The 15,661-nt window shown below is 35.2% G+C and overlaps 1 protein-coding gene across 4 annotated transcripts in view; it reads right to left on the bottom strand.

Moving 5' to 3' along the window:
- The window catches only part of ANAPC10 (anaphase promoting complex subunit 10), a 187,383-nt gene that overhangs the window by 133,082 nt on the left and 38,640 nt on the right, over window positions 1–15,661 (bottom strand). For all 4 annotated transcript variants that reach the window (XR_011435030.1, XM_023636489.2, XM_005607826.4 and 1 more), the window contains exon 4: window positions 8,728–8,848. Coding sequence is in view for 3 of the 4 variants with exons in the window: in XM_023636489.2 (XP_023492257.1) it covers window positions 8,728–8,848 (121 nt within the window). In the remaining variant the exon portion in view is untranslated. The remainder of the gene's footprint in view (window positions 1–8,727; window positions 8,849–15,661) is intronic.

Below are 15,661 nucleotides of genomic sequence, written 5' to 3'. Positions count from 1 at the left end.
TTTTTTTTTTTTGCTTGAGGAAGATTAGCTCTGAGCTAACATCTGTATCAATCTTCCTCTATTTTGTATGTGGGACGCCACCACAACACGGCTTGTGGTATGGTGTAGGTCCGCACCTGGGATCCAAACCCACGAACCTGGGCTGCCAAATTGGAGCACACTGGACTTAATCACTATGCCACAGGACTGGCCCCTCCCAGCATGTCTTAAAAATTGGGAAATTTCACCTTCAAATCCAGATTTCTGATTTTTCTTTCAAAACTGTAAGATTGGCAACATTAGGCCTACATTCCCATGTGTCCCACAAAGGCTGAAACTGAAGAGCAGCTGTCCCCTTTGGATAAGGCACGGACTTTTGGTGTTATGTTACCTGCCTGATTTCTTAGCATCTAAGTTTTTCGAAGAAATAGATTACCTCTAGAGTTTCTTTCAGCTCTAACATTCTCACATTTAGAGTGAGCCATATAGCAAAAGGTCCATTTATTCCAAGTCCTAGCTTTATTTGAATAAAGGGATAATAATAACGTCTGACCACCACTTGAGCTTTGGAGAGACTGCTTAGCACAGTGACATGCATGTGTAAAGTGCTTAATAAATAACAGAGGTAACAGTAAACAAATTACAGTGAACATAATGACTCAAAAACAATTCTATGATGGTCAATTCAATCTAAATCAAAACTGATGTCCTGATTTTTCTCTTCTGAATGCAACACTGCTCCCACCAAAAATATCAACTGCAAGATTTGCTGCAGCTCTTTCTGCTGTACTACTGTTCTAATTAGGGCCATTTTAGTTGCCAAGAATAAAGATTAACTCAAAAGTTTATACAGGAAGAGGGGGCTTTCTGAGAAGTTTACATATCCATGGGAAGCCAGGAAAACACCAACAACCAGGTATCAGGTCAGTAAACGAAGAATATTGGGGGCACCAGCCACTTGTTCAACTCTATTTTTCTCTCTCCCGGTTATCTGTCTCCGTCCTTGCATCCACTCTATTCATTCCACACCATCCTAACTCCTTCCATGTCTTACATATTCTTCTCACTTTAAAACTTCAGTTTGCACATGGCCCTTCACCTTACTCACCCTCTCCATGTCACTATCTCTGTGCATCAAGTCTTGCTGCTAAGCTGCCTGTTTCATTTGAGTCATATTTTTGAGAGAGGCAAAAAATTAAAACAGAACTACCATATGACCCCCAAATCCCACTTCTGGGTATACACCCCAAAAACTGAAAGCAGGATCTCAAAGAGATATTTGCACATCTGTGTTCACAGCAGCATTATTCACAATAGTTAAGAGGTGGAAGCAACTCAAGTGTCCATCAACAGATAGATAACCATAATGTGGTATATACATACAATGGGGTAGTACTTAGCCTTAAAAAAAAAGAGAAAATTCTGTCGCATGCTACAACCTAAATGAACCTTAAGGACACTGTGCTAAGTGAAATAAGTCTGTCACAAAAAAGACAAATACTGCATGAGTCCACTTATGAGGTATGTAACGTTGTCAAATTCATAGAAATAAAAAGTAGAATGGTTACCAGGGGCTGAAGAGAGGGAAAATGAGGAGGAGTTGTTTAATGGATATAGATTCCTAGTTTTGCAAGATGAAAAAGTTCTGGAGATCTGCTATACAACAATGTGAAAACACCCATCACTAGTAACCTGTACATTTAAAAATGTTAAGATGGTAAATTTTGTGTTTTTTATCACAATTAAAATTTTTTTTTAAATTTTCTGAAAGAAGGAATTGGATTTTCCCCAATAATCTTTTTGAAGCAAACTTCACAAGCATGGGTCACTGGCAAGCCCGTGAACTGACTGCTGGTATATTTATTTGACAACTTTTTATTAAATGCCTACTGCTTCTGAAACTGTGCTAGATTCTCAGCCAGGTGCCCACCCTTGCCCTGTTCAGCTGGCCATCCACGCTCAGTAGGCTTTCCTCATATAAAAGGGGTTGATAATCTCTATCTCTAAAACCATGTCATTTTCACTTTTATATTTCTATTATACCGTATTCTGCCATAGGGTTAAAAAAGGGTTTTTTAATTTTGTTTTTTGTTTTCTTTGCCCTTGGCCGTTACTACTGTCACTCTGCCTAAAAGAAACAGCGCAGCTCTTCCATAACTGATGCGAAAGAGCACTTGAAAAACGCGACCTTACATACAGCACAATGAATGCTCTTGAAAGGAACCTCATCAACTTTGAAGTTTACTTTAAGTACGCATCAGCAGGACCAAACCTTCCAATGCAAAGCATTACGAAACAAAAGAATCCCCTTCAGAATCTTCTTACTTGGCACAAATACTATGGTAGGAAAAGATGGAATTCTCCTATTAACAAAATAATTTCATTAGTCTCAAATCTAAATTTAGAAACTATTACTCCAAAGAGTGATTAAAATACTTGCAAGAACTGCCTTAATTCAGAATTGCATTAAATAAATTTCAATGAAACAATGTAACACATGCTTGATATGAAAACATGTAACACACGCTTGTGAAGGAAACTTTTTAGTCCCTATCTAACTGGATACTTCTGATCATTCTCAGCTCCTATGACAACATATTCTCTTGATTTTCTTCTCATCTCTGGCAGTTCCTCTCAGCCTTTTTCATTGGATAATATTTTTCTACCCAATACTTGAATGCTAGCATTTCCCGAGTTGCAGCCCTGGCACTCTTCTTTTCTACTATACACACTCCCTCAATGAATCAAAACTCACACTGAAGCTTCTACTTACACACTGATGATTCCCAAATCCACACTCTTAACCTAGACTTGTGTCTCCAGGTTCAGATCCATATAGCCCACTACCCACTGTTAAGCCCTCCACCTAAAACACCAGAAATCAGTGACAAAACTTAATCTCATGAGCTTAACCTTTCTCTCTATCCCCAGTCTCAGTGTTCCTTGACAAGGTATTCCATTTCTGATTAATGGCAACATTCAACCAGTTGCCAAACGTGAGAATTCTAAATGCCTTCTTCTACCTACTTAAACCCCCTACACATACTCCTGGTATAACCCAGGTGGCAATCAGTCACAAGTCCTTTTGATTCCACTTCAAATACATCCCTTCCTCTTGAACTTCATTGCCACAGCCCTAGTTAATTCCTCATAATCTTCACCTGGATACTACCTGGTCTTCACATTGCTCCAACTCCAGCATTCCCAAGATTAGACTTTATTGATGTTTCCTCATTTAAAGTCTAAACTCCCTATAAGTCTGACGGTAAGCACAATCTAACTTTTGCTTACATATTTTCACTGTAGCAATTATATATTTATTCCCTACAAGAACGTAAACTCCTTATGTACAGAGGCCATATTACCATCACAATAAATGTGTTGAATGAATAAATACTTCTCCAGTCTTTCTTGTCATTCTCTTACACCTACCCAGCTTGCAGGCATACTAAACTACTTGCAGTTCTGCCATTATGCCATGCCCTCACTCTTTCACACCTTTGTGCATGCTGTGCCCCCTTTCAGAATGCCTCTACTTTCTTCTTCAGTTGAACAATCATCTCTTTCAGAAAAACTTTTTAAACCACTGCTTCGAATATTCCATTGTGTTCCCACAGCCTCCTAAATGCATCTACTAGACTATATTGTAACTGTTGATTTATTTCCCTGTTTCTTCCACTAGACCATGACGTGCTTAAGGGCAGAAAAAGTGACTATCTTTGCTGTATCTCCAGTACCTAACACAGTGCCTGGCACTTAGCAGGCCCTAAATAAATATTCACTAAATAAAGCATGAATCTATCTTTTATGGGAATGTCAGACTATATCTCTTAAAAAATGTAAAATCCAAGGGGCTGGCCCCGTGGCCGAGTGGTTAAGTTCGCGCTCCACTGCATGCGGCCCAGTGTTTCGTTGGTTCGAATCCTGGGCGCGGACATGGCACTGCTCATCAAACCACGCTGAGGCAGCGTCCCACATGCCACAACTAGAAGGACCCACAACGAAAAATATACAACTATGTACCGGGGGGCTTTGGGGAGAAAAAGGAAAAAAAATAAATAAAATCTTTAAAAAAAAAAAAAAATGTAAAATCCAAGTTTATGGTCAAACAAAAAACAAGAAGTAAAGGAATGTTTCTCTCTTAAAGATATGATATTCTACTGTGCAACATATTTCAGTTCCAAAAGGAGATGTATCCCAAATGAATAGTTACATCAACTCCATTTTGGAAATAAGTAATGTATATAATCATGAATAATTTTTTAATTGCATATTTTACTTTTAAAGAGGGATAAGAGAGGACAATACTTCTGGCCTAAAAACTGTGTATCACATCAAAACATTATACACTCATTTCAAAGATTCCTAAAAACTAATTTAAAAAAATATATTGTCTTTTAGTTAAATTCAATAAAAACTTTTTTTCCAAAGGCTCAATAAATTAAACATTCTGTCTTACCAGACCAATTTATGTTTGTAGATATTACCTAAGTCATTCCACTTTATATCAAGTTGTTTAACATAGGCCCCTCATAAGAAAGTAAATACAAGTCGATTTTAAGATCAATGGATAGAATCAGAGCCTTTGTCTGCATCTTCTTACTCTACCCCACACATTAACGGAGCTCAAATTATAATAGTAAATGTTATTTTAACAGAAGAGCTGACTTATTAACCACTTCTGTCAAAGGACCATATATGGACTCCCACAGCCATGCCACTGATTTAAGACACAAGGTAGAGCCAAAAGGCTCGCCCACATGGAAGAAAGGCAAAATATCATTACAGCTTAACACTGAAGACTTGTTTCAAGCCTCCTCTTAAAAAAAAAATCACTTGGTAACAGCTTTATTATCTGAAGACAAAAACAAGGCTTAAAATTCACTTAAGTGCTCAAACTTGTGCTCCATCAATATTTTATCCTTTTGTGGCCACAAATTTTAGAAGCAGAATACTAACAATGAACGAAAGGACAACTTTCACATACGCTAAAAATATCTGCTTAACCTTAAGTTAACAAGTTGTTTTTTGTAGAACTGTACAGAAATAATCTTGAGAGTAGTCACTATACGTCTAATAAATCACATCAGTCTCAGATTTAAGTACAAAAATTTCTACAATAGTTTTTAAAAAGAGAAATAACTAGTTAGCAAATTGAAAAGTATTTTAGGTTTTCTTAAATTTCAGCTGGAGATGTTTTCTAAAATGTTAAAATGGTCATATGTAAGATATACTAGTATTCTTTGGTTCCTTGCTCTAGATGACAAAAAATTGCCTACACACATATTCTCCCCTCTGAGAGCAAAGAAAAAGAACATTAAACCAAAATATAAAGCTAACATACAAAGGATTTAAAAATTTAAAAAGCACTGTATCTTTATTTGAAAACTTCTCTTAAATAACTTCCTGAACATGAACATAACTTCCTGCATAAAAGTAACACAATTGAGATGAAGTATTTGAAAAGATAATGCAATAAAGATTCTGAAATGCTAAATTCTCATTTCTATATAGAAATAGTCTCTTGTGGAGAAGCAATAAATTATAAATATCTTATAAAGTGTTCTTAGGTTGTTGGTTTCTGATTTGTGTAGGATGGATAATTTTGAAAACAAGAAAGTAGAATGAGCAGCAGAAATAAATTCAACTTTGGTGTCAAAGATGTTCTATGTGGTCAAAACCAGTTTTAGTATCTTGAAACCAGTAAGCAGAAAGTGTAAACTTCATTTCCATTTTAAGTCCCTCCTCAGGTATAGAGGCTAAAATATGCATTCTAGAACAGTAAAGGAAGGGCCCGATCTCTTTGTAGAGATTTTTGAACAGAGATAACAAAATCTAGACATAACATCATGCTTCATAAGTGAACTGAAGGAAAACATATGATAGAAAAAAATAACTTTGGGATAAATAGGGTAGCCATTATGTTTTCTCACCCTGAACTACAATTTTCTAAAAGTTACACTAGAAATCAATAATAAAATTACAGAAAATAGGTTTTTAGAATGTTTCAAGTAAACAAATCCATAATTTCTAGTAAAAAAGGAAAACCCATTAAAACACTCCAATACACACTACACCCTCCAGTGGGCAAACATCCATGGAAAAATATAAAAAGATTTAGTTGGATTTTCCACTCAGTTAAATCAGTCCTATAACTAATGAAATGATGGTTCTAAAAACCTCATAAAAGTTCACACTATTTTCATCACTTGTCTTAGTATCCGAATTAGAAGCAAAGATTTTTTTTAAATAACAATTTAAATCTTATAAAGGACTAATGTAAAAAAATAAAATCATGATCTGCTTATCTTTCCTTAAAAATCAAAGTGCTATCAGATTCTTATTTCTTTAACTTAGAAAAAGGTAAACAGAATAAATCACATATAAAAACGTACAATTAAAAGATAAAGTATCGTTTATATCATGAGCTGCAAAGGCCGGCACTAATATTTTAAAGCAAAATCCAAAAATTATGGTTCCTTAGTGAGAACTGTGGCAGAAAAGCAGTATGTTCATTAAGTTTTTCAGGAAAACAACTTACATTATCACCTGGTAATATTCAGTATTACTGGTCTCATGAGGCTATGTGGTCACTACACAGAAATATAAACACACTTAGAATAAAATTAAGAGACTACCTAAAAGAGCCCTTATTCTATATGGGAATGTTTCAGCATTTAAATGATATAATAGTAGCAAAGACTAGATTAAAAGTATTCCACAATGGTCCAATACCATTTCAAGTTTCTCCAATTTACAACACAATACAAAATACATATTTAATACATAAATCTAGAAATCATGTATGAAGATGTACATTTCCCAAAATGCATCAAAGAATTTTTGAATATATATACTCTAGGAAAAACTAGCACAACTAAGACTCCCTGAGGTCTTGAACTTAGTACAACTAGGATACGAGACTAGCAATTAAAGGATAACAGTGACATCTAGTGGACATTTCAAATATATACCACACATATGTTGGATCAAAACATTTTATTTCCAGCGTTTCACATATTTCAACCTGCCTGAGGAATTACATGACAAATCTTTAGTTTTAAACCAAAACAAGATGACTTTGCTCCCAAAAGGTTTCTCAATATGAGTTACCCAATCATGTGATAAATACAAAATATTTAAGAATTAAAGTATAAGAAGTGAATATCTCATCTTTAAAGCATTAAACACTAATTACATGTATTAATAGATGACTCAACGAAGGGCTAGCAAAAGGTCCAATATAATCATCATAATAAAAAGAACTTTAAGATTCTGAATGAAAAAAGCACTGGGGTGAATGAAGAAACTTACAAAGAAAATTAAGAGTTTATCTATTTATGCATTTATTCAAATATGGGAAGTATGTATTAACCAGTATGGGATCTCAGGTGAAATAGGAAATGTGTCTAAACTGAAAGAAGAATATCTTATCTACAACAATTTTTCAAAAACAGTTCTCAATTTATAGGATCGTTTTTTAAAAGTAAATGAAGATAACTTTATGAAACAAGACCAGGCAGTCATCTCAAAAAGTGACAAACTTACCTCAAAGAAGGATGAAAAAACAAGCCAAAAACAATATCTGTGGAGAATGTCCTTACTCTTATTTGTCAATACATAAGCAAATTTCACAAGAGAACAACACTGTGCTTAATGAGAAAATAATGAAAGTATACATGATTTTTATTAAGTATTTTATTACTAACTCAGGGAAGAAATATAAATGCAGAGACAGGATCTTAATATAAACAGTAAGTCAAATAAGAGTCCAGGCCACAAAGTAAGTGGAAGTCTTTCAGAAATCACAAGTGCTTCTCAGACCTCTCAGAACCACCTAACTCAAAAGATTTGAGTGATTATTTGAGCTCAACGATTTTCTGACAAGAAAAAATGCTAACGCCAGAACTTAACAAGTATACAGTTCAAAATCATTGAAAATATCTCTGAAATATAAGTATTAGGGGACTAATAAAATTCAGGTCACAAAAGCCCTGTCCTAATAACTTCAAAAAGTTATAGAGAGGATAAATAAATTGTGGTATATTCAAACAATGGGCTACAACTCCATAAAATCAGCCAAACTGATCTATGGGATAAATGAATGAACGAATACATAAACAAACAAAATCACAACAACAGTTACCTCTGAGGGTAGGATGGAAATGGAGATAGACTGGGAAAAGGGATATGAGGGAATTTTCTGGGGTGATGGAAATGTTCTATATCTTAATAGGAGCTGGAGTTAAACAAATGCATTTGCCAAAGCTCACCAAATAACATACTTAAGATCTCTGCAAAATTTATATAAATTTTACCTTAAAAAATGAACGTTAAGCAAATATTAATAGCTCCACCAGTTATCATACACCATGCTGAAGCATTTGGGGTGATATGTACAGATATCTGCAACTTATTTTGAAATGCATGTAAAAATTACACGGATTGATGGACAGATTATAATAAAGTAAATATAACAAAATATCAACAATTAGAGAATCTAGGAGCTAAGTATATGAGGCTCACTATATAATAAATATATTAAAATATTGGAAGAAAATAAAGATGACAATCAGAATTCAAAAGAAAATTAAAAATATTAAAAAGAATTAAAAATGTTTTCTTAAATATTAACAATTTTCCCTTTATATATTAACATTTAACCTGCTAATCTAATGTCAAATGAGATTATCCTCTAAAGAGCAACAGTTACAGGATAACATATTTTTAAAAACGTGAAAGACATACCCGAATTTCTTGAAGGTTGTGAAAATTATTTCCTACTCTGACTGAGATCTTGCTTGGAGTATAGCTTTCATCAGATTTGTAGTCCGCATAAATACATAATGTCTTCACAGTTGTTTTTCTTCTAAAAGCAATTAAGGTAAAAACAACATGCCCTTTATCATGTGGAAAGATTATATCCAAAACACCTTCTGATTTTAAAAATCACAGTTTGCTAAAACAAGTATTTGAATCAACAACTTCCAAATCCTTTAATTTTAACAGGATGAAAATGAAGAACATGTAAAAATACAGATACATATTTACTTATATAGACGTCTCTTATCTAGAACATGGTCAAGAACCAGATGTGAGCAAAGAAGGAAGAGTTAAGCCAAAATAGCTACCTTAGAGTGCAAACAACATAAAGGATTTCAGTCCTCTTGATTTGTATTTCAGGCAAAGAAATTATTCTAATAAGCTTGGGGTCTTTTACTAGTTAATTACTTAATTTCCTATGTTAATACTTGAAAATAACTACCTAAGCGAGAAATTAAGTCAAGCAAAGAGAAAAGTACTTTTTTAAAAACAGGAAGTATAATCTATTACTTAATGCAAAAAACAGAATTCTGTTGTTTTTAAAATACATATCTTAGGAAGATAAGCAAAGACTATATAACAGAAAATTAATCTCGGAAAAAATCCAAGTGGCCAAAAACCATGAAAATGTGTTCAATCTCTAATAATCAAAGCAACAGAAATTAAAAGACACATAGACATTAGTTTTATCATACTGGAAAATATCAAAATGACTGATAATACACGAATTTAATTAGAAAAGGTACTTTCATAGCCAGTTAGTAGGTACACAGCCTTTGACCCACAAATTCAACCTCTAAGAATACACTAAAAGATAATAAAACAACTACTCAGAAATGGATCAGATAAAAGTTTATTGTCCTGCAGTTAAATTACTAAAAAATTATAAACAACCTAAATATCCATTTCAATAGGGAATTAGTTAAATAAATTATAATATATCCATTTGATAAAATACTATACAACTGTTTAAAATAATCACGTAGATATATAATTACAGTAGGAAAAAAGTAGATTATAAAACAGTATATACAGAGGAGTATATTTTGGGGAAAACTAAAAAATTTTTAAAGAAATATAAACCTATATGTATGTATGGAAAAAGACATAGAATCATACAAAAACAGAAAAAGTGGCTACTTTAGTGGGGTGGAACTATGGGAAATCTTTATTTTCTTCTTTACGATTTCTATAATTTCTGAATCATTTTTACAATAAGCAAGTGCTATTCTGTTGATTAGAGAAAAAAACAGATAATTTTAAACATCAGCCAAAAAAACCATTAAGAAGTCTATTTAAATGTGCTTTAAAAGTTAAGTCTGGTATAAACTGGCACTAACTTAATAACAATGAGCTCCTTGAACAGAAGCAGTCTGGGTCAAGTCAGCCTATAAAAACAGCAGGGGATCTGCGGCTCTTAGAGAGGGGACCAAACTTCTGTAGACTGAGGTATTCATCAGAAAGGAATGGGGAAAGTTAAGGACTTTTCCTCAAATAATAAAGACAGATCAAGATGTAAAATGCTAAATACCCAGGAACTGCTGACAGGATAAATACCATTACCAGGTTTTCAAAAGAGGCCAGAGGTATCAAACTGACATCTTTCTCCTTCTGCTGGGCCAGGAAGAAGGCATGAGTGGGAGCAAAGGAAGAAGGGGAAATTCTGGAGTGCATACCAAAGATCTCTTCCCTGAAGAGCCCTGAGCGGGCACTGAAAGGTCTTTCTTATTTTGGAGAGATCAAAGATCATGAAGATTACTCCTGAGGACTTTTTTCTCTTTTTTTTAACAGAAGCAGATCTAAAGGACCAAGCTTTTTGCTCAGAACAATTTTATTTCCAAGTTATTAAACTCAATAACTTAGTCATTGGAAACTACAAGATGATCAGGGTGAGGTTAGAAAGGCAAAGAATAATAACACTAATGATTATAAAAACAATAGCAAAAGAGGCAAATAGCAGGTGAATGTTCTGTATCTGGCCCAGAAGTAATGCTTAAATATATTATCCCATTTACTCCCCAATCTTGTGACACAGGAACTATTACCACCTCCATTTTACTGATTTTTTTTTTCTTTGGAGGAAGATTAGCCCTGAGCTAACATCCACCACATCCTCCTCATTTCTGCTGAGGAAGATTGGCCGTGAGCTAACATCCATGCCTATCTTCCACTACCTGTGGGACACCTGCCACAGCATAGCTTGATAAGTAGTGCATAGGTCTATGCCCAGGATCCAAACCAGCGAATCCCAGGCCACTGAAGCGGAGCACCTGAACTTAACTGCTACGCTACCAGGCTGGCCCCTGATTTTTTTTTTTTTTAAATAATAATGCTCAGTGGTTAATAACTGGCTTAAGGTCAAAAAGCTAGCAGGTGGACACAGTCAAAGTTCAAAGGTGTGCTTGTCTGCTTCACGTGATCTTAACCACTATCCCCTTCCTATTAATTAACTGTACTTAGCTTATTCAACAGTCAGTGATACCAGTTTACAGTAAGATGCATAGTTCTTTAAATGTTATCTACACCATGGGTTCTCATTCTAAGGTCCACATATCCCCAGAAATCATATATAATTTATGATACATACATAGTTTTATTATATTTGCAAAAGAAACTGTAACCAAACCAAAAGTTTAAAATTATTCCTCTAAAAGGTACCCATAAAGCCTTTTAAAATGATTTATCAATTTTATCTCACAGTAAATTTATAAAAGAATATTGCATAGAAAATCACGCTGTTTGTCAATAGCAATGCACATGGGAAGATGGAATGCATGGATTATGACACAGCGGAAGCTACTCAAATTATCATAATAATAATAATCACCATACTCTGAACGCTTACTACATGCCAGGCATCACGCTGAACTCTTAGAATAAGGAATAGCATAGGAAGGGAGAAGGAAGAGGATAATACTGCCCCATTTCTGATGACATAAGGAACACTCCCAGCCTCTCTCTATCCCCTCCCCCACTACTCCCTTTCGGCTGAGAAAGAGCTGCTGGCAGGAAGCAAACATTTGCTTTGATCCTTCATGTCGCAGATTTAATAGGGACAGGCTCTACTTGGTCCAGCACTTTCATAACTGGATGGGTAAGTCTGTTTAATTCTAGAGTTCAATATTAGGAAACACACTTGACTGCAGACACAAGCCCCTTTCTCAAAGATCATCTTTGTCAGTTTTATAAGGGTCTTATTTTGTTCTCCACCTGCTGATTTGGAACCCATGAAATTGCAACAGAAGACATTAGCAGCAGATACTCCTAGGTGCCAACAACCTAACAGCCCTTTTTTCTTTCTTCATAACATCCAGCTAAAAGACTATATTCCCCAGCTTCCCTTAAGGCTGGGTATGACCATGTGACTAATTTATGGCCAGTAATATTTAAACCAAATGGCTGTGTCTTATAAAGAAAGTTTCTTTAAAAGGAAGACATGTCCCTTTTACCTTTCCTACCTACTCCTTCCTGCTGCCTGGGATATGGACATGATGGGTGGAATTCCATTAGGCATCATGGATCATGAGATAATCTTAAGAATAGAACCCATGAGCTAAGAATGGTGGAATGGAAGGAGAAGAAATGTGGGTCCCAATACACTAAGAGGCTACCATACCACTCCTGGACTGCCAGGCTCCTCTTATAGGAAGAGGTAGAAGAAATAAATTTCCACTTTGTTTAAAACACTGTTATTAGAAGCTCTATTACTGGAAGCTCTCACTCCCATTTAAAGTAGCATTCTTATGTCCACATTACAGATGAGGAAACTGAGGCTCAGATCAGGTTAAGCAAGTAGTTCTTATTTACATATCTAATAAAGCACAGAGCCAGAATTTGAATCTAGGTTTGCATGACTACACTTACATAAAAGTAACTACTAATTCCTGAGGTACAAGACTTAAAACTAAAAATAAAATAGTCATAAAATTCTGTTTATCATTTCATGTTAACATGCTAGATACATTCTTACCAAAAAACTGTGACATAAAAGAAACATAAAGAGTCCACATATTTGCCTAAAACAAAAAGCAAACAAATCATTTAATATATAAATGACTGAATTCTCCTTTGTTTCTGGTACATTGATGGAAAATGCCCTCTTTGTGTAAAAGTATGTTTCTAATCAATGTTAATAAGATGCTAAAATGAAAGTTTTCACTGAAGATTAACACAACAAAGACCTATTTTAATAGGACCTATTTTCATAGGACATATAAGAGTTTAATGTAAAACTTTCAGCAGATATAAACAAACAGACAAAAAGTCAGGGATGTCTGCCCATGAAGGAATAACTGTCACAGGACTTGCCCTCCCGCCATAAACAAATAGAATACTAGACAACAGACACAAAGCACTGTCTGTAGACACTGAACGACAGGCAGCACAGGGCTATGAGGCCTGAGAGAAAGCAAACGGATGAGGTGAACCCTATGAACAAACGGGCTTTCTAACTGATGGCAATTTCTGGACTGCAGTGCAGGGAGGGAAAAGCCTAACAGAACCTTCAGTGTCACCAAGTTGAGAAAGGAGCTATACTGAGAAAAAACTCCAGCAATCTGCACAGAGTCCCTTGAGCCTTTGACTGAATACCAACCAGCACACACATAAGGTGAAACCTGACAAAGACATGCAAAGAACAGCAGCTGCTGGGGAAAGAACAATTACTGGAAGCAGTAAGCCAAACAATTCCCAGAGGTCACATAGGGTAGAGAATCATTAGGGGTCCCAACAACCAAAGTGGAGAGTCCAAATATCTCTTCAAATATCTAGGACATTCATTTGAGATCCCCGAAGGGTCAAGCCCTAGTATACCATGAGGCTAATTTTGCCCAAGAGAAGTGATCTTAAAAAGTGGTCGAGGGACCTAAGGGGGACCTCAAGACCCTTTCAGGAGATCAACAAGGTCACAACTATTTTCCTAATAATACTAAGATGTTATTTGCCTTTTTCAGAATCATTCTGAGTACAGAGTGAAGTTTTCCAGATGCTATTTGGCACAGGATGTTGCAAAAGATTTAATGAAGAAGCATATATGAGACTCCAGCCATCTTCTCTGAAGCCAGACACTAAAAAGATTCACAAAGTAAAATAACACTCTTCTCACTATTTTTGTTTGCTTTGGAAGAGACAGTTATTTTTTCCTTAAAAAAAGTTATTTATGTTAACATATAATAGGTTAATTACCTAATTTTGATGAATAAATAAATACTTTAAAATTCCTCAGCTAGAATTTCTAATATGGTAAATACTGATAGATATAAAAAATAAAAGATCTTCAGGGGCCAGCCTGGTGGCACAGCAGTTAAGTTCACACATTCTGCTTTGGCAGCTCAGGGTTCGCCACTTTGGATCCTGGGTGCGGACCCATGCACCACTTATAAGCCATGCTGTGATAGGCGTCCTGCATATAAAGTAGAGGAAGACGGGCATAGATGTTAGCTCAGGGCCAAACTTCCTCAGCAAAAAGGGGAGGATTGTTGGTGGATGGTTAGCTCAGAGCTAATCTTCGTCAAAATAAATAAATAAATAAATAAAAATAAAAGATCTTTGGAGAACTCAATAAAAGTTTAAAGTGGTACTGAAACCAAAAACTTGCAGAACCGCTGCCCTAGAGCAGGGATCAGCAAACCACAGCTCACAGGCCAAATGTGGCCTGCCATTTATTGTTGTAAAAAAACTTTTATTATAACAAAGCAATACTCATTCACTTACATACTATCTACAGCTGCTTTTGCACCACAATGACCAAGTTGAGTGGTTGCAATAGGCTAAAATATGGTTTGCAAGGCCTAGAATATTTACCATCTATCCTGTTACAAAAAGTTTGCTGACCCCTGCCCTAGAGTAAAGGGTATTCTAGACCCACCATAAAAAGCCTTAAAATCAAGCCTCAAAAAGGTCAAGTTGATTCTTAAGTAACTTAACTGTCTGCCAGAACAAAGTCTAAGCCTCTTTAAAGAAAAACTCCAGCACTCAACAAGGTAAAATTTACTATATCCAGTATCCAGTCAAAAATTACTATGAAGAATCAGAAAAATATGACCCATAATGAGGAAAAATAAGTCAATAAAGACAGATATAGAAAAGACAAGAGATGATGAAATTAAAAGATAAGGACTTAAATAGAGAAAACATAAATATCTACCTATAGGTGTATATAACAAACCACTTTAAAACTTAGCAGCTTAAAAAAATCATTATTTTGTTTAGGAATCTTGAATTTGGGCAGGCCTCAGAAGGGAAGGCTCCTTCACAGTGTCAGGTGTGAAGGATCTACTTCCAAGATGGGTCACTAATATGGCTGGCAAGTTGGTGCTGGTTGTCAGCTGGGAGCTTAGCTGAGGCCTTGGGCTCTGGTTCATTTCTTTGTGGGCTTCTTCATTTGATGTAGGTTTTCTTACAGCATGGTAGATGAGTATCAAGGGAGAGAATCACATAAAAAGAGAGTGAACAAGGCAGAAGTTGTATCGCGTTTTATGACCCAGTCTTAGAAATAAGTGTTATAACATCAAAACTCTATTAGGCAAGAAATTCACAAAGACTTGACAATTTCAAGGGGGAAGACAGATGTCCTCTCTTGATTAGGTTGTAGGAGAGCATGTGTAACTGGAAATAATGTGAGCATGCTGGAAAATATGTCATAAATATGCTCAAATAATTAAAAGAAAACATGAACGCAATTAGAGATGAAAGATTTAAAAAAACAAATAGGATTTCTGGGCATGAAAAAGAAATCTGAAATAAGAAATTCACTAGATGAGATTAATAGTAGTTTAAACATTGCAGAAGACAGTGAATATAATGATATAGCTATAGAAACTCTGCAAAATGAAGCATAGAAAACAAAACACTCTCATCC

The sequence above is a fragment of the Equus caballus genome, chromosome 2, assembly GCF_041296265.1.
Source record: "Equus caballus isolate H_3958 breed thoroughbred chromosome 2, TB-T2T, whole genome shotgun sequence".
In the NCBI taxonomy this organism is placed as follows: Eukaryota; Metazoa; Chordata; class Mammalia; order Perissodactyla; family Equidae; genus Equus; species Equus caballus.
The sequence above is the reverse complement of the archived record's forward strand: the minus strand, read 5'-3'. Positions and strand labels throughout refer to the sequence as shown.